This window comes from Haliaeetus albicilla, chromosome 8 (genome assembly GCF_947461875.1).
Source record: "Haliaeetus albicilla chromosome 8, bHalAlb1.1, whole genome shotgun sequence".
NCBI classification, from domain to species: domain Eukaryota; kingdom Metazoa; phylum Chordata; class Aves; order Accipitriformes; family Accipitridae; genus Haliaeetus; species Haliaeetus albicilla.
The window spans coordinates 2,350,300-2,374,692 of NC_091490.1; the positions used below are offsets into that span (position 1 = coordinate 2,350,300).

The window sequence follows — 24,393 nt, forward strand, 5'->3', positions numbered from 1 at the left end:
ATCTTTTCTGTTCCCTAATCCCTTCTCAAATACAATGTTAGACTCCATGGCTTACTCCTCTACTGCTTGACAGCAGTGTAAGACATGAGAGGCCATATGACGGCGTGCAGGCCACGTGGCACAGCCAAATTGGTATGCTGGCACCGGGATTCACGCTTGCTCCTGCGCCGTATTCCAGAGCTCCAGCGATAGTTCAGGCATCGCTGAAAAACCATGTAGGCACATGCCACACAGAGTGCTGGTCACCGTGCTGTGGGGGCACGACTCTGCCTGCTGCCAGCAAGCAGGCATGGAAAGAAAGCTGGGAGGGACTGGAAAAGACAGATCATTTTGATGTACATAACATTTACTTTTGTTCTGTTGTGGGTTTTAGAGGTACACTCACCTTCACAGCAAAATTTAAAACAACTTCTTTGCTTGCACAACAGCACAGAACAGACCACCACCAGAACCATCACGGGTAATACTGAACAAAAACTTATCTAATGCCATGGATCAGCTGAGAACCAGAAGGTAGTTCTCCAGGTAACAAAGCAAACTGGGTTTGATCTTTCCTTTCAGATGAAGTTATCATTACTCAGAAGTTTAAAGATAAAAGAAAGTTGTGTCAAAGTCTTGTCTGGTTCAGCTTTTATATCAACTGTATTTCCATAATCTCCATTTATTTTATATTCTTGGGAAGATGAAGTTTGAACATAATATTTCAGAAGCTTCATTGTCTTTTGCTAATTAACAGTGACTCATTTCTTTCCATTCTAGATACATTTCAAGCTGTCTTATTTCATTCTGGATCAAGGTATATAATTATAATTGAATCATTAAAAGCCTTTTTTATGTGCCTACAGCTACCTCTGTTCTGAATGACTAGTATTTCCAGGCAAATCTTGCAGCACCAAACTTCAGGATCACCTTCAATAAAATTACTGGGCTCACCTTGCAATTCATACAAAAAGGGGATGCTATCATTTTGAGCACGTAAGCAGACTAAAATCTAACAAATCAAATAAATGCAAACTAAGAAAAAGATTATATTGCAATAACAAAATATAAATTATGTACAAAAAGACATTTATAAAACAATGACATTTTTAATTCAAAAGCTATGATTAATCCAATATTATGTTTCATCTTAAAATTCCTCTATACCAACTACACCACACATAAATCATAGTTATTCTATTTAGGCCTTCTAGAATACATAAAAATAAAAAAACATTCCAACTGAGAAGAAGATCCAAGAGCTTCAAAAACTGACAGCAACAGACAATGTCTAAATATAGTCAGTCAAAACACTTATCTGTGTATTTTTAGCTGAGAAAGTAACTTCAGTGATAACTCAGAGATAGCACAAATTATCTCTGCAGCAGTTTCTTTTTAGATAGGTTTGCATTTGTACTGACTATGTATAAAACAAGCAAGCAGAGACCCCTATATATTTGGGTTGCCCACCATTTTTTCCTGTTATGAAGGATTCTTGCCATTTATTTTTATGAACACATCTCCAGGATTTGTTGTGTAATGTCAGATGGGGACAGGGGTCCACCATCAACCCCCCCACAACCCAGCATTCTCGTAGCAGAGCCAGGGGAGCTGGCTAACTGTGAGTGCCGAGACAGCATCATGGTTTAAGTTTGTTTCTTTGATTGATCCCTTTACTCTACATAGTTCCTGGTCAGGAAGAACCACCATTCCTTCAAACAGGTCCGTGAGGATGGGATATTCTCTGGTGGGAACATCTTACTAAGGGAGAAAGTAGCAAAATTTTAGAGAAGGCATTTCTCTAAATTAGCTCACTATCTAAATTTCTTCCTCCACGTCTTTGTGAGGTGTTAAAATGAAGCTGGAGCGGGGGGGGCCAACAATGACAACAAATTCAAGGTATTTCCTCTTCCCATACTAGACAAGCAGTCCCTGCCTCCTACCTTGGTGAGCTGAAACAGATTTAAGCCTTAGTGAACTTTTTAATGTCATTTTTATGACCTACCTGTGGGCAACATAAGAACTCTCTCACAACAGAACATTTTCAGATTTTCAGAGACTATCTTGAGGGGTCCCCAGCATGCCCAGCTCCTAACAATTACAGTGTTCAGCATCAGAAATGAACGTACCAGATAATATTTCTACCTACTGAAGAACAAAACAAAATCACTGAGCAGACAAAATCGTTTAGGACTGTTTCCAGATCTAATACTCTTCAATACTCTCTACATCTTTCATATTGTTAGGAAACTTAGGACAAATCATAGTTAAGCCTGATTTTCAAAACTAAACTATCACATACTTTTTCCAGAAACAGCACAGTGTAATTAAAAACTATTTTCCCCATAGAATATATGAGATGTTATGACGAATACAGTTGACCTCCTTTCTCAAGGTAAGTAAATGCCCCACAGAAATGCAGTACAGGCTTTTGAAATACAGGAAGCATGTTCAGTCAGAAAAATTGATCCTGCTTTATTACAACAAAAACTGATGCAATTTAATAAACGTTTTGGACCAGATGACATCCAGCAGTCCCTTCCAACTTCAACCATTCTGTGATTTAAATAATTTTAAATATAGGTATAAAAATCAAAAACATGTTTTTAAGGGGTTTTTTTCCTCCTAGGTTCTTAGTTTTCACATCATATGGGAAACCAGTTCATCTATTTTTTTTCTATTCCAAGCCTGCAGCATATTTCTTCAGTTCTTATCTAGCTGAATTTGAAATGATCTAAGAAATAAGACTTCAACCTATTTCACAGGGTATTATCCCACTGTCTACAACAACGTTTAAAAAAACAAAACAAAAAAGCCCCACGCTTCTCCAAAACAGCATTACTCCCTCTGAATTTCTGGTTTTCCTTCCACTGTTCCTACTTAAGCTTCCTATTACCCTAAATATTTCCTTTCATTCCATGGGATTTACAGATTTCAAATATGTAAAGGAGTGACTGGGCATATTACCTTCTGCTTAGTTTACTAGCCTGACTACAGTTTTATTATCCTTTTTAATCCTTCGTGCAAATCACCATCCTCCTTTTTCATTCTAACTTTCCATATCTATCCCTCAATTAATTACCACCAGCCTAGCAGCTTCACAGCAGCTACAAGCTGGCCCTAGCTGAAGTCAGCATTTCTGCTGACGGTTTGGTCTCAGACTCAGTGGCCTAAAATTGTACTGATTTTTGTTTTGCGTTGTTTTTAATGTTGCATCTAATTTGCTTGCCCACGATCACCATCTGGAGAACAACGTGCAGTACTACAAGCATAGATTGACACTACATACACGCACCAGCCCTCGCCGTGCACGCACACTTCAGAATGCAGTAATGCAATCACACACCCTTCTTTGCACACCCCAACTTCAGGAAGTTTTTCAGATGGACATGGAAAACAGGATCAACCCCTTAATATTTTCTTTTTAGATTCTGACCACCAACCTGCACAATAAAATTATTTCAGAAGCAAGCAAGCAAGCTATAAACCTGGTCACTGACAAATGACTAGCAATAACATAGCAAGCTCACAAACACACAAAACACTAGAGTTTGCTGATTAATTATGAATGCTGTAAAAAATAATCTTAAAAAGCAAAGACAGACTCATGGTTATTTTTTTTAGTAAGCGGCAAGAATGTGACTCAAATAGCAACCAACTCTGTTAGCAGACAACTTCCTTCAAACCTAGCGAGCTCTCATTTTGCTCCCGCAGAAGAGTGAGGTAGCTTTTGCATTGGACAATTAGCAATGCACATATTTCAATACAGCATTTAATACCAGTCTAAATGTTTAACAGAATCTCTATGCCCTGAAAAAGTGCACTCCTTACTATATTTAATATTAACCATATCAACTCTTAAGAGAATTCTTAAGGCCTTTATTTCCTTACACTTCGGGACTCATCATAGAACTTATTTTTGTTTCAACACAGAAACTTGATGCAAAACTGTCAAAATGACTCCATAGACCTGAGACAAATGTGTCGAAATGGTGTAAACCAGAAGCTAGCTGGCAAACCTAACCCAGGAGCTGCCAAGTATCAAAAAATAGGGTAAGAGAAGTATTTGGGATGCTGTAAGTGTAGTTACAAATATATTCTTCATACCCTCAGTCTTCCCTCTTGCCTGGATTTATTATCACAAAGCTTTAGTTATAAAATATGGACCAGGATTGTGGAAAACATTTTAACAGCTTTTATGAAAATACAGACAAAATTTGTGCACAGGAAACTTATAAGACTTCTACATTCAGACTGCCACTTGAAGATCCATATCCTGTATACCTCTTCCCTTGCATGATTCATGAAAGCTATTTTATATGTGTACTGCCTTGCTATTTTCACACAAAATATTATTACATTGCAGCTGGCTTGGAATTATTGCTTTGGAGTCAGCCTGCCCATTTTTTCTTTGCTGGTTACAGATCTTGTCAGATCAGCACGGGTCTCAAGAAAACAGAGTTCTAATAAAAAAAAAAATGGGAAAAAAAAACCACCACAAAGAAAACAAAAAAAACCAACCTCAGAAGCAGCTTTATTTTTTAGGTTCCCATGTATCTTAAGTTAAAATATTTTTGTAAGTCATGGCTCAGTCTCTCATAGTTCTTTTGTATTAGCACTGGAAGTTAAATTTAAGGTGATTTCTGAAAAAAAATGTGGCAGAAATACTACTTACAGAAGGAATAGGTTTATTTTCCTCTACCCCTCCCAAATAATATGTTCTGTATTTGAATTCTGTTACTTTTTTCTTCAAACCACAGTTACTGCAACCCCAGGAACAGCAAAATTTCCACAATCAGTGCATTCTTAGGACATAGTCTGTAGTACAGTGCTGATGTTGCAGGTTGAATTTTGTACCATTTCAGTGATGGTAGCACCAATTTTCACCTAACCAATAAGGAACAATATTTTTAAAAGAAAGCAAAGTACTGAAGCTGTTGTAGTATAATCTGACTATATTCTCCATTGATAGGTAAGGTTTAGCAAAGAGCTTGGTAACATACAGAGCTGTGCAAGATGCATGGGTAGTAGTGGGAAGCATTGTGTTTCACAGATGTGGCATCTCCTACATTGCTCCAGGAAGAACCACAGATATATTATTATACATAAACTCTCTTCCAGGTTCTCAGTTTAGAAATCTCAGTTGATAACAGAAATATTTGCCATTTGGCATTCTGCTCAATACAGAGCACAAACAGTGAAATGCTTTGGAGCAATGGAGATCAGAGTAAGCCTAAATAAACCATTCGGAAGAGAGCAAAACAGTATTCCAACACAAGAACAATAAGAAGATAAATAATGAGCCTATAGTGGAGATTTTGTGCTAACAGGAAATGGAAGAACTGGAAGAATGGCTCAGCAGAATGCACACCCCAAGTACACACAATGAGAGTTTCCCCATGGATTTAATCAAGTTAACAGGAGAAAACAGAAATATCCCCAACAGAGGCAGAGCTTTTGCACCTTACAGTTCAGAGCAATCCTCTGGGATCGGGTTCTGATTTATCCCTGCCTCTCCAGAAACTTCATTATTGTTTTTCTGGTTAAGATGATAAATTTCTACAAAGACTACAATGGCTTGCACAAATAGGAAACAAAACCCCAAACTGAAGCGACTTCTTTGTTCAGTATGAAATGCCCACGGAAAGCCTCACTTCCACCCTACCTGCCCTAGTAAAAGAGACCGTATCCCTTATAGAAGTTTTGTATGCGTTTCTGAATATACACTAAATATAACAGTGTAATGAGGCACCTGTACATCAGCATGAGAAGTCAACTGTCATCATGAAATTGCTAGGAAGCTCTTTAACAATCTTACAGTCATTACAAAAAAAGATGATAACTACTATGCACACCAGACAAATGAAATAAAGGCATTATTTCTAGGAATCATGTTTCATGTCATAATAATGAGGTGTTTCACATCTGCCTTTGGGGTTTCATATGGACAGAAATAGATTACGGAAAGCTGGGGTAAACCTACACGCTTCTGAATGAGTCCTGTTGATCTCTGGTAGAAAGCATCTCCCAGCTACAACTCTATGGACCCTCAGGAAAAAAACACCATACCAAGTGAATGTTAAACAATTTATATTGGACACATAATGATTTACCTTACAGAAAACCTAAATCTGGACCTTACATTACTTATGCATTTTAGTTGTGTGGACCCCAAATGATGATTTAAATCTCAGTGAAGAGTTTTCTTTTGCATGATTCACTAACTCCACTGCCTTAACAGTACCAATGAACTTGATCTTGTACAAGCTGTAGCAAGACTGTCTACCTTTGGGAACATAAACAAAGGTCAGGAAACCTCTGCATCCTGAAGCTAAACGCAGGGAATAAATCTACCGAACAATTTCCATAGCCCAGAGACAGGGGCCTAAAGTAATGCAACCTGAATATTCAGTGCTGCATTAATGGGGTAGATTTGCGGACTAACAAAGATACACGCCACACTTCCAAGGAACAGCACACCACCATTAGCTTCCACTGAAACTCTAGGAAACACAAGACAACTGGCAGAAGACAAATCAAGAGAGATTCTGACCAGACATACAGAGACTTTTTTCTGAGTTGAGGACAGTCATGCAGCAGAATGGGGTGCCCAAAGAGGATGTGAAGTCTCCATCCTTGGAGGTTTTCAAGGTCAGACTAGATAAAGCCCCCTGAACAACCTGGTCTGACCTCACAGCTGACCTCACTTTGAGCAAAGGTCCCTTCCAGCCTGAATTATCCTATAAGCCTATGGAACTATAGAACTAAGAGTGGAATACTCTTTTCACAAGGAACATCCTCTTCCCCGTTCCAGTCTGAGATTTACAATGTTTAATGACATTAGGCTCCCTACAGGTAAAGGCTTTTTTCCCTGCCCTGATAGCTTAAAACATGTTAATTTTCTGCCTGTGGCTTCAGCATTTTTATTAAAGCTCCAAGGAAAAAGACCCATAAAGAGAGGTGAAAAAACCCACCAGATTTATAAATGGTCTTACTGGTCAGGCCAGTAGTACATCTAGCCCATGATCTTGTCTCCCACAAGATATTAAAAAGCACAGAACAGAAAGGAACAGGAAGCAAACATGTATGATACTTCCCCTCAGATATTTTCCCACTCCTAAACAACTTGCAGCTTAGAAGCTGAACAAGGGATGGAGTTTATGCATTCAGAAGGAAGCCACAACAGATTACTCCTCCAAGGATCTCTTTAGCTTTCCCTGGAGCCTGTTCAAACTCCAAGAACCTACAGTATCCTACGGCACAAAGTTCCACAGCATAACTACAAACCACATGAAGAACCACCTCCTTGGACTTGCTTCATGCCGGCCATACCAATTTATTTGATGCCCCCTTTTTCTCATACTGGAAGGGACAATAAGCAATAGATCAACAACCTCTTCTCTTCATACTATTTGAAAGATCTCAGTCCTATCCCTTTGCTCAGCTGTGTCTTTTCCATGCTGAAGAGTTTGAACCTCCTTGGTCAATCCCAGTGCAGAACCTGTTCCTTATGTTTGAATCATCTTACAGGCCTTTAACACTTTTTAGTTCTATTATACCCTTTTTTGAGAGGAAGGACCAGTACTGTACACTATATTCAACATTTGACCAAGTAATGGGTTCCTACCATGGCATCCTGATGTTCTGTATTTTATCCACTACTCTTTTCCTTCAAATCTTTAACAATTAATTTGATTTTTTGACCATTAATAAGCACTGAACTTGCAATTCTATTGGACACAAATACAGGCTGGGCGAGGAGAGGACTTAGAGCAGCCCTGAGGAGAAGGACTCGGGGGTGTTGGTTGACGAGAAGCTCCACACGATCTGGCAATGTGCACTTGTAGCCCAGAAGGCCAGCCGTATCCTGGGCTGCATCAAAAGAAGCGTGACCAGCAGCAGGTCGAGGGAGGCGATTCCCCCCCTCTACTCCACTCTCGTGAGACCCCACCTGCAGTCCTTTGTTCAGCTCTGGGGGCCCCAACATCAGAAGGACATGGACCTGCTCAAGCAAGTCCACAGGAGGTCCACGAAGATGATCGGAGGGCTGGAGCACCTCTCCTGTGAGGACAGGCTGAGAGAGTTGGGCTTGTTCAGCCTGGAGAAGAGAAGACTCTGTGGAGACCTCAGAGCAGCCTGCCAGTACCTAAAGGGGTCCTAACAAGAAAGCTGGAGAGGGACTTCTTACAAGGGCATGTAGTGATAGGACAAGGGTAGCAGTTTTAAACTGAAAGAGGGTAGATTTAGATTAGATGTAAGGAAGAAACTCTTCACTGTGAGGGTGGTGAGGCACTGGAACAGGTTGCCCAGAGAGGTTGTGGATACCCCAATCCCTGGAAGTGTCCAAGGCCAGGCTGGATGGGGCTTAAGAGCAACCTGGTCTAGTGGAAGGTGTCCCTGCCCATGGCAGGGGGGTTGGAACTACATGATCTTTTAAGGTCCTTTCCAAGCCAAACCATCCTATGATTCTATCCTATACCCAGAATCTTGCTCCTGAGTAGCAATATCGTTTTGCAGCTACAATTCTTTCTTGCTCAGATATATCACTTTGTATTTAGCCACACTGAAATTTTCCTATCACTTTATTGCCCACTCACTGAGTCTCTTAATGCTCATATCATTTCAAAGCTGTTTCAACAGAATGGCACATACTGGGCTTACACAAATATAACCTGCATCTGGGGTATATTTCATGCAGAACTGAATCACAATATAGAAGCCCAAACAGCTTGGGGACCAGATCCCGCTTGCACTGCTCCTACACAAAAAAATCTGGATCATGACTGTGCTCCCCGAGATCATGGTCAGGCCTCGAGACACTGAAGATTGCGTAGGTAAGGAACTGCCTGGCATGGGGTAGAGAACACTGCTAAACTTGTCAAAAGCCCTTGATGACTAGAACTTAAACAGAAAATGGGAAAGATTAGACCAATTTCCTGCCCAGCTGTAAGAGCAGTCAATTTAACTGGTGCCCAAGTCAGAAAGGTGAGGGGGTGCAAAGATGCCTACGTAACCATGTGTTGGAACAGCACTCTGCATCACGGTCACACTAACCAGCAACACCAAACTCGCTATATGGCTATAAACAGGTATGATAGATTCAAGCAAAACAGAGAAGTCAGAAGCTATCTGCTCACTTACAAGAGATTAACAGCAGTAAAGAAATAGCAGTAACCTGAGTACCACTTACAAGTGTTTTCTCTTTGACTGGCATACCCTTCAAGAAAAATACATGTTGTGCGACACAATACACATATTGATTCTGCTGTAATGGAAATGAGGAGCAGCAATGCCCCCTTGTGTTACAAGGGAAACTAATGATAAATCCATTGCAATTCCTTGCATTTTCCTAAATTGTGTATGAAGGTGTAGTCAAAGAGCAGAACTAAGTCATTCTTAAAAGCACATCTTATGAGTAGGCACTCAATTGTCTGGCAGTCAAGATAATAAATTGCTGCAGATACACAACAGGCAACACTCATAAAATGCTCATAAAGGTAAACCAACCCTTTTATTGTCAAAATTCACAACCCATCTGAAATTAGATAACTCATTTTGTTAAATTTATCCACAGCAATTAAATGCAAAAATTGAAGAAAAGCTCCTGCTAATTCTTCCTTGATTTCTGTATCTATTCAAGTGCATAGCTTAAAAAAAACTATTTTCAGTAGCAAAACTTTTTAAAGGACTCTAACAAATGAATTTAGGATGTCCTCTCTAATTGTTCAAATGCAAACTGAAATGCCAGCTTTGAAGAGTGCTGAGCTTAACAGAAGCTAAAACCAGATTCAGACTTGGAAATAATGATGTGAACATGTCTTGCAGCCAGCAAATGAAATTGAGAATGGAGTATTTAAAAAACTAGAATCAAAAGCACACTTGAAATCTGAAGTTTAAAGTACAGGTTTTAAGGTTACATTGCAATGACATTTCAAGATTCATACGGCAAGCTGGACATCTAACCTTATTTTGCCATTAAAATCTACCATTGCAATTCCAACGCATGAACACTCTGGGCTTTGTCTTCCTCTCCTCCCCCTAGATGAATTTCCATGTTTGGCACTTAACATTCAGTTTCTGTTTTGGAACTCACCTCTTAGCAATCCCCTTTTAATCAGCTCTCTGACAGTTTCTTTGGGACTTTTCTTGAGCTTAACATCAGATTCAAACGCTTTTCCAAGCCTTTCTGCTAACACTTGGACAGGAAACAGCCAGAGAACTAAACCCTTTTTCCTCAATCTGCTGTAGAAGAGTCTACCATCATCCTGAACTCTTCTGTGGGTGGAAAGCTAGTAACACAAATCCTCTGGCCAAGATCAGAATTTACAACAAAATTTTCATGAAGATGCACAAAAAAAGTGAACAGAAGAGGTTTTAACAGAAGTAGAATTTCAAAAAAAGACAATTACTTTGTAAATTTATATCCATGATACACCAACTGATAGACATCAACAATATTGATACATAGAAGATGATTATCTAGTGCCTTTCAAAAAAAGAAAAAAAAAAAAGAAAAAAACCACAACCCCAAACCAGAAAACAAAGCAAAACAAACTAAAAACCCCAACTGCGTAAGATTCATAACAAAGGGAAATAACCTACCAGTCTTGGTAAGTGGTGATTGCAATACTTGGAGGTGTCAACAAAGGCAGAGTTGTTGGTCTACAGACAATGTCTCTGTCGGGTGTCCTTGCTTTTTCTGTTTGTCTTTGCGATAGTGGTGGTAACTGCAAATTACCAGAACAACATCTTCTTCCTCTCCAGAGGTCTATGCCCAAAGCATGGCTGGAAGTACTATAGGACTTACTCAGCCCACACTCCAGGTAATCCAGAGCATTCTGCAAAGACAGAAAAGCCACTGCAAACAAAGTTCTGCAAACAAACATTTTCCTACATGAGGATAAAACACATACAATTTTTGTTCTACAGCCATAGCTACTCACAAAAGATAACTGTATGATGAAATCTTAGCAGAGTCTGACTGCGCTGCACTGTTATTTTATCAAGTTATGAATGAACTTGAAAATTCACTCATAACTTGTCGAAGCTAAATTCAACAGCTAATTCTAATCTAATTGAACACTTCAATAATCCAGGTCACCTTGGCGATACGTTAAACTTTTGATATTTTAAACTTTTTCAGAGAACATTCTACTCAACATCCATCTAAAGTATCATTTCTCTGCACAGCACAACCACATTGGTTTGCCACTTTTTTTGAGGAATCACCAGTCAGAGAAAGGTGCCAAGAATACTGGACTTAGGCACATCCTGAATCATCCAAAAGCTATTCAGTGAGAGGAACTCCTGGCTAGGCTACCCTACCCTATGTCTGGCATTGCTAGTAGAAGTAGTCTCAAAAAAAGGTTTTAATCAGTTCAAGCAGTTTTTCCTCTTCTAGTTTCTAGCAATTTTTACTTAAAAACATCACCATGATCACAGAACTGGCTGTCAAGTCTTCTGAAACCCAAGCCAGAAGTTCTCTCATAGCAGAACAGCACTGCCAGAGGATTGTCAGTTTTGGTCTTACTCAGAGAATTTAGCTAGTCAAATATAGTTGCCCAATATCAACGAGAATACTTCTGTATTGCATGTGATGAGCTACCAGTAGAAGCTGGAAGATTATTATAATCGGTATATATATAATCTATGGCAACCGCTCTACATTTTTCCTCTTCTTCTACCTGCTCCTGAATTTTGATCTCCGGCCTGCTCTCTCCACCCTTCGCAGACCTTTCCAAGCCCACTTTACAGCCTCCCCAAATCCCTTGGTTCACTTTCCCTCCAAACTGCTACCGCTGCGGTCTCCCAGCCAGCACTGAGTGACTTAAAAAAAGAGTGGTTTGATTTTCCATAATCAGTTATTAGGTCCTTCATGAACAAATGCAAGTAGCATGAGTCCTCCATTGCCTCATAGTTTCTAACGGAAAATATGTTCTCCATTGTCATGAGACTATTAAAGTAGTCAACTCTGTGGTACTTCCTACTCTCTTACCTCAGCAAGAAATCTCAACATGGGAAGGAAAGGCAAAACTGGTGAAAGGCAGGCATACTACCAGTTTCCTTAACTTTGCCTACTTGCTTGCCCATCCTACAACCATGAGAAGCATCCAGACAAGAAACAACACGGCCCACAGCTACTTTACTCCTTGTATGTAGCCTGAAGTGCTATGAGGCATGCTGGTGCAGATTCATGAAGTTATTAAGGCATCAAAATCATAAAGACCTAGCTGTAAGCATAAAATGTTTGGCATGCTGTGTTTCCAAAAATATGCTAGAGATCTTCAGTGATCCAAACCCTACTCTTTCACAGCAAAAAAATCAGGTGAAAAATACTCCTAGGAATCCCAGAAAGGAAAGCGTGCCTTCTATATGAGGATCTGACTTAACCTGCCTTTATTAATAATCTTTGTAAGACTGTTTAATTTTTTTTGTTATTATTTAAGAAATGTACAGCAGAGTATTCTAGCTTCCCATTAGATTTCAGATGTCTGCTTTCATTAAAATCAGCAAGAACTGAGTGGACCCAGCATCAAGCTCAGGCAAACTGACTATGAAGCAGCGCAACATGTGGTCCAAGAGTGTAAAAGAAACACTTATTGAAGGAGTGCTATAGGATACACTAACTATTAGGTTCCACTCCTCCACTGTATTTTCATATACATTCCATGTGGTTTTCCACCTTTGGCGAGCCTCAGCTGTGACAAACAAGACAATTAAGGCTGCAGTTATCATGCCATCACTACAAACTGATACATTTCTCCAGGGAATGAGAACTGGATTTTAATTAATAGGGGATTATAATGATGATTAGCAAGTCTAGTAATGGAATAACACATGCATCATCACATTAGGTGTTCAGCAACAACAGTGGAAGAGATGCTGAAACACTTGTAAGTAGACAAGCACAGCACATGCACCAAGATGGGATCCAGAACAGAGCTTCCATAAGGTATGCAGATGTTCCCTGCTGCCTGCCAGCACTACACTGACCAAGACCAGTAAAGGGTATGCTCTGCTTAAGTCTCCTCTAAACTTCTCACAGTATGGGCGTTGGTTTGTTTGTTTTTCAATGTGCCAGGCTTATTTTCTGCTTATTATATGAGCTGCAAGCAACTGTAAGGAAATCAATGAGTAACCAAAGCAAAACCAGCTGACACTTACAAAAGAAAACAAAACTAACTTTTTATCTCATTTTCATAAAGTACTGGGGAAAATAAAACATGCCTTTAGAAGAAACTTACCTCATCTGCAGTTACTGTCATGACACTTCTGCTTTTCTTCATTATTGAGATTAAAGCGCACCCCGTTATAAAAAATTCTTATTGTTAAATCCAATTTCTTCAGACAGGCAACCTGAAAGAAAAAAATTGTATTTTTCAATAACAAACTGTTTTTGATAAGAAACTATGGAGCTAACTGCTAACATCCCAGCTGATTGATAACTTGCTGCCCATTTTCATAGAACACTTGGCAGCGCGTTATGCAAGTGTAGCTCTCTATTAGTGAAAGGACAATTAAATATTTAGTAAAATCACGTTAAAAGTAACCAGTATTCACAAGGCTCTGCAATCTAAGCAAGCCTTGAAACATGTCTAGTAATATGGGATCAAAGCTAACAAGCTGTACTTGCAGAGAGTTTTGTTTAAATGAGCCCTATTCAGAGGTACAGTATAGAAGGTCTCCCAAGAATGGCTTGAGCTGGGTCTCACAGAAAAGGAATTGCATTTGTATGCAATTCTAAGATTTAATCATAACTCACAAACATTATTTATTATTACACTGGCACGCACACACCACTTCAGCCACTAAATTACAGCCTTCTTTAGAGGGTGACACTGCAGCCACTTTGAACTAAGCAAGCGTGCTAAGGGGAATGAAACACAGCCGAGCAGCTGAAGCAGCAGGAGAAACCAGCACAAACCAACCCCCTTGGAGTGTTCCTAGGTCCCCTACTCTTTCTTGCTGCGGATTTAGTGCTCAAAAAAAAAAAAATGACATTCATGATTATATAAAGAGAACACTGAGGGTTGTGGGGTTTTTCTTTTCTTTCCCTAAAGAACAGGTAGAGCGGAGCGCCACTTTTGTGTGCTGACAAATTTTCTCCCCTGCTTGGAAGGATTATCTTTGAGGTAGAAGACTGCTGAAGGGCCACTGTTCATAAACTTCACTGCTGAAGCCACCACAAAAAACTGTGCAACAGTTTCAGGCTTGGCGATGCTAGACTTCTAACATGTTGTTAACTCTGAGAAATCAGGGATTTTTTTAACTGTATTCAGACCACCTGTTCACGCAGTGCAAGTTCAGGACAGCAATAAGCAATTCAGACTGCCTGCAAAAAAGGGCTGCCAGACCCTGGCCATCTACCCAGCTGATGAGGAGCAGATACGCATCAAAATTAGGCACCAAATTCTCTTCCCTGCCACTACCAGCAGTCAAGGTCCCAGAAAGCAGGCAGCCTGCACCACTCACTTTTATTGTGAGGTTCAAAGCCCCGGCAGCAGGTACTGAAAGCCACCTTCCACAGCAATGGCTGGTCGTACAAACCTGTTCTTTGGTGTCGTGTCCCCCCCCCAATGAATTCAGGAGTCTACACACTCAAGCATGGCAGCTCAGCTTGGCTTACAGCCACAACGCAACTGTGTCATCAAGGGTTCAGATTCAGCTTAACACCATTGTGCCCAAGTGAAATACTATTTAGCTTGCACCTCTACCTATTTAAAAAAATCAAAAATGCCTAAAGAACCACACTAACTCTCAGGCTTAGCATCTGAATACAGAGTGGTGCCTTTGATGACAGAGATCTAAGGACATCTTAGTCTCCAAGAGCTAACTGCTCATCTGCTCTTCCAAGCACAAGTGAAGTGCTGTAACAAAACTGCTTCCCTCTAAACCAGATCACTCTGGGGAAAAGAGAGAGAGAGAGAGAAAGACGACAAAAACAAACTCAAAGGAAACACTAACACACACCACCAGCACTGTAGCTGAGTCTGCCTGCAGTTCTGGCTGTGGCACAGGCACCTCCAGTTGTTCTCATTTCCTTAGGGTTCATACATCCAACACACATATATCCCTTCATTGCCAGCCAAAGCATTCAGAGTGCTCAGATCCATGCCAGACATAACTCACAGCCATTTCGGCACAAGTGCCAGCACACAGGGCTGAACGCTTTATTCTGTATGAAGCGGCATTGGAAAGAGCAGAGCGATTTGTCTTCTAAAGCACCTAAACAGCTTCCCTCCAGAAAAGGACGAAGAGGACTATCTAGGAGCAAAGGACAGAAAACAACAGAAAGCGCTCTGCAACGCATCCCCCCAGGCTTGCTCTCCTCTCGGCATCCACCGCTGGCTGTCACCAGACCCAGGCCAGTGGGAAAAACAGATTTATGGCCTGATCAGGAACCCTCTTCTTACAAACAGGCCACATGCATGCACCAGCTAAGCAATCGGGGTGGTTTTAGGCATTAGAGCAGTGGAATGGCTATTAGAAACCCAACGTGTGGCAGCACAGTTGTGCGGCAACGTCACTTCTCCCTGCAAACCTTGTCTAGCTTTTGAGCCATATTACAATTAGATGAGCAGGCTAGAAGTGAGAAAAGTCATCATCCTATTACCAGCATAAGAGTCATACTACAGTATCAGAATAAAATTCTAGAATGTTTAGCAATTTTATTAATCTTCAACAATTGGGAGAAACTAAAAAGCCCTGTTATAAAAAGAATCCAAAACTGACAGCAGACAGCAAATTAGATGACACTGTCCCAGATATCATCCAGGTAAAGACGACCATGACGGTGGTATGTATGCACACCTAGGAATAATACAGCATGACAATTTGCTGCCAGAAATAAATACATTTTCCACTGTAATACGTAGACAAAATTCACAGAAAGAACAAAAGAAGGAAGCAGCTGCATAAGCAGCAGAAATAAGCAGACTACAGGTTTGTGTTTAATAAAGTACAAATTTGTGCTTAATAAAGTACAACTTTGAGATGATCGTGACTGCCCTGCTGTGCAGACTTTGTGATGCCCAACACAAATGAGCTCATACTGTGGCTCGTCCCACAGTGGGACTAACAAATGTATCTCCCTCCTGAATATATGTCAGTTCACAAACCAACATAAATAAGTAAGTAAATAAATAATAAAGTAAACAAATACACACATAAATAGGTATGCAGGATAACACCTTTGGAAAAAAAAAATCTGAAAGAATGAGAGTCTAAGAATGTCTCCTAAATTTTGCTGAACTTTAGGATCAGAACTGACACTAGGAGATGAGACATGGAGAGATGGACCAGACTAACAGATCATTTCTGGGGAAGCCCGAGTCCTCCCATACCACAGCTTCCTTTCCTTTATAAATATTTACCGATTTGTCAAAGTAAGTTTAAGCAGAACATGAATAATTATAAAATACATATTTTGTTCAATGTGGATTGCATTTCTGAAGAGCCTACCAAGAAAATCTAAGACTTCTGTTAGTCATGACTAAATTACTGTTAAAATCTGAGTCATTCTTGTCTCTTTACATAAAAGATCTGACACCTGGGATGAACATCTGGGGCTGGGGGGAACCAAAACACAAACAACAAAAACACCCCAAAGAGGCTTACTGGAAAATGTTTCCTATGCACATTTTCCAATTCATGCACTCTTTTCTTAAAAGCAAGGAGTTTCTCTCCACTATCCAAATTCTCAAAAAAGAAACTATATCCCAGCGGACTGGTTAAGTGCGGGTAACAGGGAATGCCTAAAAGCAGCAAGGCTTTGCATTTAATATTAGACCACAAGGAAAAAGTACTCTTTCAGTGCTGCAGTTGGGTCTAATCCATTTTGCTGGAATATATCCTAGGTAGGGTATGAGATCTCTTTTTACACCAAGCTGACCTAGTTTTTCTACCTGAAGTTTTTTGTGTTCAGTGACCGTGTTTTTCAAAAATGACAGTAAACGCTCCAGCAATTTCAGAGCGATAAAGCCTTATAGCGAAGGTATGAATTAACAGGGTTCAAAACTGGCAACTGACAGTGGTGAGGATAAAACTACATGGATGCATGTGATAAAGCCTGCTTTTCCTACACACTTTTTTAAAAATAGCTATTCAACTCATCCAGTGTGAAATCCACTATTTAAAGAAATTCCTAAAACGTATCTTAATGTGCAAGTTCTGGTATGATTTGGCATACATGACACAAATTTCACTGTTTTCCCACACATTTTGGTTTCTGCATGGGCAGGTTTAAAGCCACAGGGTTACATGACAAGCAGATTAACCCTCTCGCTCCTAAAGATACGCCCCTTGCCGATGAAACACAGACAAAGCAGGGCCAGGAGGATTACATTTTTGCTGCTCACGCAGTGCTAGTTCTTTGAACTAATGAAAGGTTTTGGCAAGCAGAGCTGTTTATCTGGCTCCTTTCATACTCTAAATTCATTTCCTCCCACTTTTCAAGAAGGCAAGACAAAGATTGAAAGATAGCAAAAAACCAAAACAAAACCTGGTGAAACTCAGATAATACAGCACATTCTGCAGTACCATACCTGTTTCTTCCCAACTGCCAGCAGCGCTGCCAGGGCCGTGACACATATTACTGGGACAGTATTTTTCCTAGCAACAAAATGCTGATCCTTTCAGGTTCAGCAGAACCTAAAGATGATCAGAGATAAAAACAGAAACCTGAATGGTGAATTAATAGAGAAGGTTTACTAAGGAAAGGGCTGGGATGAAGGAGATTATCTGATCACACAGGTAATTACATCATTTGTGAGCTGGGATTCAAATAACTTTATTCTCCTTAAAGATCATGTACTCAGACAGGGTGACAGTCACCAAAAAAAAAAAAAAAGGTTATAATCTCAGGTCTAGCTCTTCCAGACGAAACACATGGCCTCTTACTTCAGGCTTGGAAATTGCACACAATTTCTTGTAAGAAAAATAAACCCTACGTGGATTTAACATTGATCAAAGGCAAGCTGAGGTATAAATAGCAACTGGTACCTGAACAGCGATGGGTTTGTATTTTACCTTAAACAAAACCAGCAAGTTCAAAATGCGAGCGCAATACTTCGCCCTCAGATTGCTAAGAAGGTCAGCTTGCTTACAAAAAAGGAAATGGAGGTCACGGCCAACTGGCTGCACAGCATGGCAGCAGCACCGCAGGTACTGGAGCTATCCACCTACAGCAGGAACAAGCATGCAGTATGTTTACAAGCTGTACATACAACAAATAAGACTTCAAAGAAATAACGGTCAAATATTTCTGCAGAATTACATTCCCCTGAAAAATTAGTTTCAGTAATTTTACACTTTTTTTTTTTTGGCATCACACACACATCTTGAGCCACGTAAGAATTAACTGTACCTTTTTCCCTTTCACCAATTTGGGTGCCAGGCTATTTTTTCCAGTATTGAGCCCTAAACTTTTAGCTCTATGACTACCACTATTATGTCCAGCTACTTGGACACAGCCTCCCAGAAACACGTACACAAGAATTTCCCAAAGAGCCCTTTTTACTATGTATTTAGAGAGCAAAAAGTTGTTTTTTCAGTGGTCTTTCCCCATTTCTTGTGAACAGAAACAACTAAACTGGTCTGCAGAGCTTACTGCAACTCCAAGAACCTCACTCCTCCTCAAAACTCAACCTACTATAATTTCCATAAAACACCGAGAAGACTTCAGAGCACCACACAAAATAAAAGCAAGGGCATCTATTAGCACATATGCCTGTAACCTATGAAAACAGACCCAGAAAAGAAGGATTTGCCCTCAGAAGTAAAACTAGCTTTATTTCTTGTCACTGCCATTCTCACATAAACTAAGTTTTCTATGGAAGTGCTAAGGATCTACCCATATCATCAAACTAGAGAGGTGATTACTCCAGTTTGGCCTCTTCCAAGGCTGCTTTAAGCTTTCTCATAATTGTCAACCTGTGAATTACAGCCTGATAACGAAAACCAAGCCTAAATTAGTTTGCTCTTTTTAAGGTATCAGGGATCTGTGCAATGTGATAAAGTTGCAAATTTATCTACAATATAAATTAAACCGATTTTTTTATTATAAAAAGTGAATGCTATATGCAGGATATTCTTTGTACATATTTGAGACAGTTCTGTCAAAGTTGTGCAGGACCAGAAAACCCCTCTAAAAACCCCCTTCATTCCCATGTTATCACTGGGTAAATTATCCTTATTAAAACAGTGTCTTAACTTTCATTAGGAGGTTTCTTACTGAGATATCGCCAAGGGTAAGAGGATTGCAAAGACTCATCTTTTCTCTGGCAACCTAATCATTAAAGCTGAGAATAACCAAGTCAGTCTATTCCAGAAATTCCAGTAACTCTTTGATTTCCAGCAGAGGGTACAATCAGGTTGTCATTGCTCTTCATTTATTTCAGTTATGATAGGAAAATCAATACTAATTTGAATGTATCATTACTTTGCTTACTGTCATTAGGCCTAATGTGCTCTGCAGAACTCCCGTGAAATACAAGCAATATTTTTCACTATTACTGCTGAGAAAATATGACAACATTTTTTTCAGGAAACTTTCAGGCAAATGTTAATAGCCTCGGCAGAAGAAAGAATTACAGAAAACGCTACTCTGTTTTCTCTACTATGCTAATGATTTTTAAATCTATTTCTAAAACAGTTTGTCTACTATTGCTGTCAAATACAATTAATTTAAAAATCAGTTCTGACAGCAAGAAAGGATACAGTTTAATAGTGCTACCTACCAGCACATACAGGATTTTCAAGGTAATTACTTAGGAAAGTGAAGCATACTATTAAAAGATACAATTTATACCTTTCTAGTTCCATGTGCAAATGACTAGCAGAGCCTCCCACTCCTTAGAGTGGAGCTGAACAGCATTCAGAGAGCAAAGAACAATTATTAATTATGCTTTTAAAAAAAAAGTCAGTTTAAAAATACGACAAAAAACAGTGCAACAGAAAATGCACGCAACACAAATTTTTCCCCTTTAGATTGGTAGGTTGCTTTTTAAAAAAACAGAAATCATGTTCCCCATGTGTTTTTTTAGGAAAGGAGCATGATGCACATTATCCATAGATAATGGAAACACTGCAGATCGGGCAAGATTAGCATGTGCTGGATGAACAGCGTGGGGAAACTCACTTACTGTGTCACCGGCAGCTAATGCGGCGCTTGCCTCATGCCACCGATTTATTTCTTACCTTATTAAACTCACCCAGATATTGCTCTAGTCCAAGAGGAGACATTCTAAAATCCTCAGCTCTCTCCCCTACAGTTTTTATGGGAAGAGCCAAGTTCAAATAGCTTCCAATAAGGATCCCCCTCCCCTTTTTTTTTTTAATACCGGAGCCATGCACCAAAGCATTGCAATGATCCTAAGCACCAAAGTATATCATCAAGCCTACCAATAAACACCATCCTCAGAAGAACAAAACCTCCAGAACTCTTGTAACAGAGGAAAATTCCTAACCTTGCTGATTTTTCCCATTGAAAAAAATGCTAAAGAATAGTGGGGAAAGATGAAAAGCAAAATCAGAACAGCAAGAGGTCCCTAGAGAACCAAAACCAAAATAAAGCTAGCTGAGACCTGCAAAGGAGGGGACCCACAAAAGTGAGAAGAAATCTGAACTGTACACCCCACTGCACAGTTAGAGGCTGAAAGAGAAAGTTCAAAGCATCCGTGAGAAATGCTAACAGCCTTGTGAACAGCAGACCCCTCAAATCCTGCGTATTATGCAAGAGACAGGCTTAGCTACTCCATTTTTATCACTGCTGCATCTGTGCCTTGCATCTGCACGACAGGGCAGGAGCTCACCCCACATACTGGAGCCAGTGCTGCGGCAAGATCTCCGACCTGCTGGCCAGCCGTGCCGGGCCAACAAGGTCTACAGGCGAGGGGAGAAGTTGTGGTGCGATGCTGCAGCCAAGGTGGGCTCCTTCTGGTGAGGCCCCATGCAAGTAAGAGTCTTGCTATAAACGCCCTTTCCACACTGCTCCACAAGCCTTCCCTCACCCCGCGACGAGCCAGGCATCACCTCAGTCCCTCCCTAGCCAGGCACTCAGCCCTCTTTTTTTTTTTCTCTTGTACTCTTTAGGCAGGTAAAAATCCCATAAAAATTAACAAGAATCTCCCTTGAGTCTCCCATAACACTTCCTGCTGTTCTGTCTTATTTGCAGATGGCTTATAAAATGGGAGATGAGGGGCTGAACAATCACGATCAGATACCCAGCAGCATCTTCAAACAAGAAGGCACTAGCCAACAGCTGGGGACAGAGCTCTCCATGCTGCGGCACGGTCCTTTTCTGTACCAGATAGTTACACTCCGGCAGGTCCTGCTCATCTCACAGTCCAGTCCCAAAACCACAACACTGTGAGTCATGAAAAACCACCAAACAAAGCAATTTAATTGCCTGCAGCAAAACCTATTCCATGGCCAATTAGAGTAAATGCTTCCGTAGCAGCAACAGCAACATCAGGTACCTACTTTTTCTGACCACAGACACACACAAAAACTAAATAAAAAGGAAAAACGATGCTCCATGCCAAGGTAAACAGCTGCTGCCATTTGTCTCCTGCCCCCCTGTGTCCTCTCTTCACCAGGAAGGAGATTTCTGCAGCTGATAAATTGCATTTTCATAAATTGTGCATCCTAGACTGCTCATAAAAGACAATCCTGTAAGGAGTCCAAGGAAGGAGAAAGAAGAGTCTGGGAGAGACCTCTCCATGCTGTTAAACGAGTACAAAATGAGGTTACTTCTAGGGTAACAGCATCTAGCCACGCGTGATACATCGTTTCTAACAACGCTGCCTGTTTGCAGCATGATTTTTTTGTTAGTGAAATACGAAGGATTTATTTTTTTAGATCACAGATTTTGTGCAGCAGTAGCTGCTGTTACTCTGTTATTAAGTACAGGAATAATCATTCCGTGCTCCAGTGCATTATCTCAAAAATTTTATAAAATATACTGGAACACGCACATCATTTCTCACGAGAAAAACAGCCATATATCAACACTAAAGCTAACTGTTGCCTCAGCATCTCCTACCTAGGTTTTGGATACATTTAACATCATTACAACACTTTTCACCCACAGACCTCAAAGCATTTGGCAAGTGTGCTCAGCCGTACAGCAGTGGACACAAACGCACAGGAAAAAAAAAAGGGGGGGGCTGACTCAAAATCACTTACGAGTCAAAGCAGAGCCAGAAATAAGATGGAGAACCAGCTATGCTTACCATTAAGAGCACCCAGGAAAGAGTACACAAGCTGTGTATGCACAGATTACAAAAGAGAACCTATTTTTAACTCACATTCTTCGCCTAACTCCCCTATTTACTATTTATTGGAAAACAGTTACATTCTGGGGTTTCAAAAATAACTTAATTGTTCATTTAGAACTAAGGAACTCTAAATGTAGGATTTGAGGCTTGTCAGGAGAACTCAACCCATTCCAAAATTCATACCTAAAAGCATCTGTCATAACGCTCTCACTTTGGAGGGAAGATAAGCAGTTCATCAAATGGCTCCACGTTTCAGAAAGTCCCCTTTTCATACAGAAACAGAGACTAATTCAAACTAATTTTCACATCTCACCTGCAAAGGCAAAGCATGGCATTCGGAGTCTTAAAGAGGACAGGACTGCATTAGCTGAGCATGGTCAACTACAAACCTTATTCATTAAATTCCATTAAAATATTTACTTCATATATTTTAAGAGGCATCTATGACATTTTTGTATTCTGAAAAACTAATTTATAACAAGAGATTTAGAAGAACATTTAAGCTTTCTTATTCCAGGATTTTTCTTCTAGACAAAGCAGATGTTACTGTTTCTTTATCCTACTGCTGTTTTGTTTCCTTCAGTATCTGATATTTTGCTTGTTGGGAAAATATTTGCATTATTCTAGATTCCAGGCTGAAAATATCAGCAATTTATTTAAAAAATTAAAGAATACTTTAGATCACTCTGCAATTTTCTCAGAAATCAAGTGCTATTATGTTAAGGTGAAAGTGGTAACACCAGCATTTTCCTTCAAACTTATCATTGTAATTTTTTTCCTAGTTATTTAAAACTCTTCAAACCTTTAATTATGTGGGGTGATACTTCCAATACTCAGTGTCTGCCTCATGCTGCATACTTCAGAAAGTTTTGATCAAATTCAATCACTTCAAAGAGTGCAATTACTGAGGAGTGCACTGTTCAGTAACCTCCACTTGCAGCATTCCCATGCTTCAGAGCACAGACTTACCATTTCATAGGGACAAGCTTCGTGTCACAGTTCTTTTGTGTGCGTCACCACGAAAATTCTGGCTCTTCTGTCCAAATTATTCAACACTGACATTGCAAAGGGAATTGCAATACTGGAAATTCCAAAGCATAGGGATGTATGAGTGTCCCAGGTTGTTCAAAGCATGGTCAGAGGAATCCCAACCTGGCTACATCCAGCCTCACCGAGAAAATGACTACTGCTCTGCACACAGCTGGCAATTTTGAGAAATTATAGCAATTGAAAATGGAGTCTTGATGTCAAAAGTCAGCATTTGTATCTATAGATGCAATAGGTAGTACTGTTTCAATAGTCTCTGGCCTATAAAGTAAGAGATATTCAACTACTGCTAAAGAGGAGGCTGGTAACTGCAATTAATATTGCTCTTCTAATAAGATTTGAAAATTTGGTGGTGAAAGGCAGTTCCTCATTTGCAGCAATGAAGCAAAAGAATGTATTTGAAATATTTTAATTCTTTTTTAAAACAGGTAATTCTATCGGCCACAGATGAGTATGTACCACCTCATGTATCTTTTTTCCAGAAGTAAAATATTTAGGTATTATCAATACAGTATTCTTTCACACTAACCTTAGGTTAGGGAAGAAGAATATGATACTTTTGCTTGTTCCAATGCAAAAAAGTCAAAACAGCAGCATGATGTAGCCACAAAATGATCTTTTTATGCCACGAGACATCAGCCTACAAAATGCTCTAAGTCACAAGAGTGGCCTAACATTTCTGCAAGGTTTCCCATGTTGTTGTTATGATGTGCTTTACTCAGACAAAAAAATGCGCTCTTGTCTCTGGATGGCAAAGTAGACTTTCCTTCTGAGCAGAAAAAATGCCAGCTTTCAAGACAAAAGATTATCCTGCCTGGCTTACGCTCTTCTCTCATGAATAAGATCACACACTGGAGACCTGGCCTTGCTGCTGCTGCTGCTGCTCTCAAGAACAAAACTCCCACCGGCAAGGCAGCGCTGCTGCGCTGAGCGTCAGAGAAGCTTGCGGAGGCTGCTTGGATCGTCCCGAGTCCACGTGCAGACACGATGCCTCTGTACGGAGCTAGTACAGTCCCGTTTTCAGCCATGCAAAAACGTGACTGCCGTGGTAACGTGCCCCTCGCTGTACATGCCCTCTAGACTCATCTCT

The 24,393-nt window shown here is 40.1% G+C and overlaps 1 protein-coding gene across 1 annotated transcript in view; it reads right to left on the reverse strand.

Annotated features, from left to right (window-relative positions):
* The window catches only part of PDE4B (phosphodiesterase 4B), a 219,593-nt gene that overhangs the window by 181,138 nt on the left and 14,062 nt on the right, over nucleotides 1-24,393 (reverse strand). Inside the window, exons 2-3 of the mRNA XM_069788481.1 lie at nucleotides 13,224-13,335; nucleotides 10,582-10,817 (exon numbers count right to left, since the gene is read on the reverse strand). Of these exons, the coding sequence (XP_069644582.1) occupies nucleotides 10,582-10,817; nucleotides 13,224-13,265 (278 nt within the window). The 5' untranslated portion in view covers nucleotides 13,266-13,335. The remainder of the gene's footprint in view (nucleotides 1-10,581; nucleotides 10,818-13,223; nucleotides 13,336-24,393) is intronic.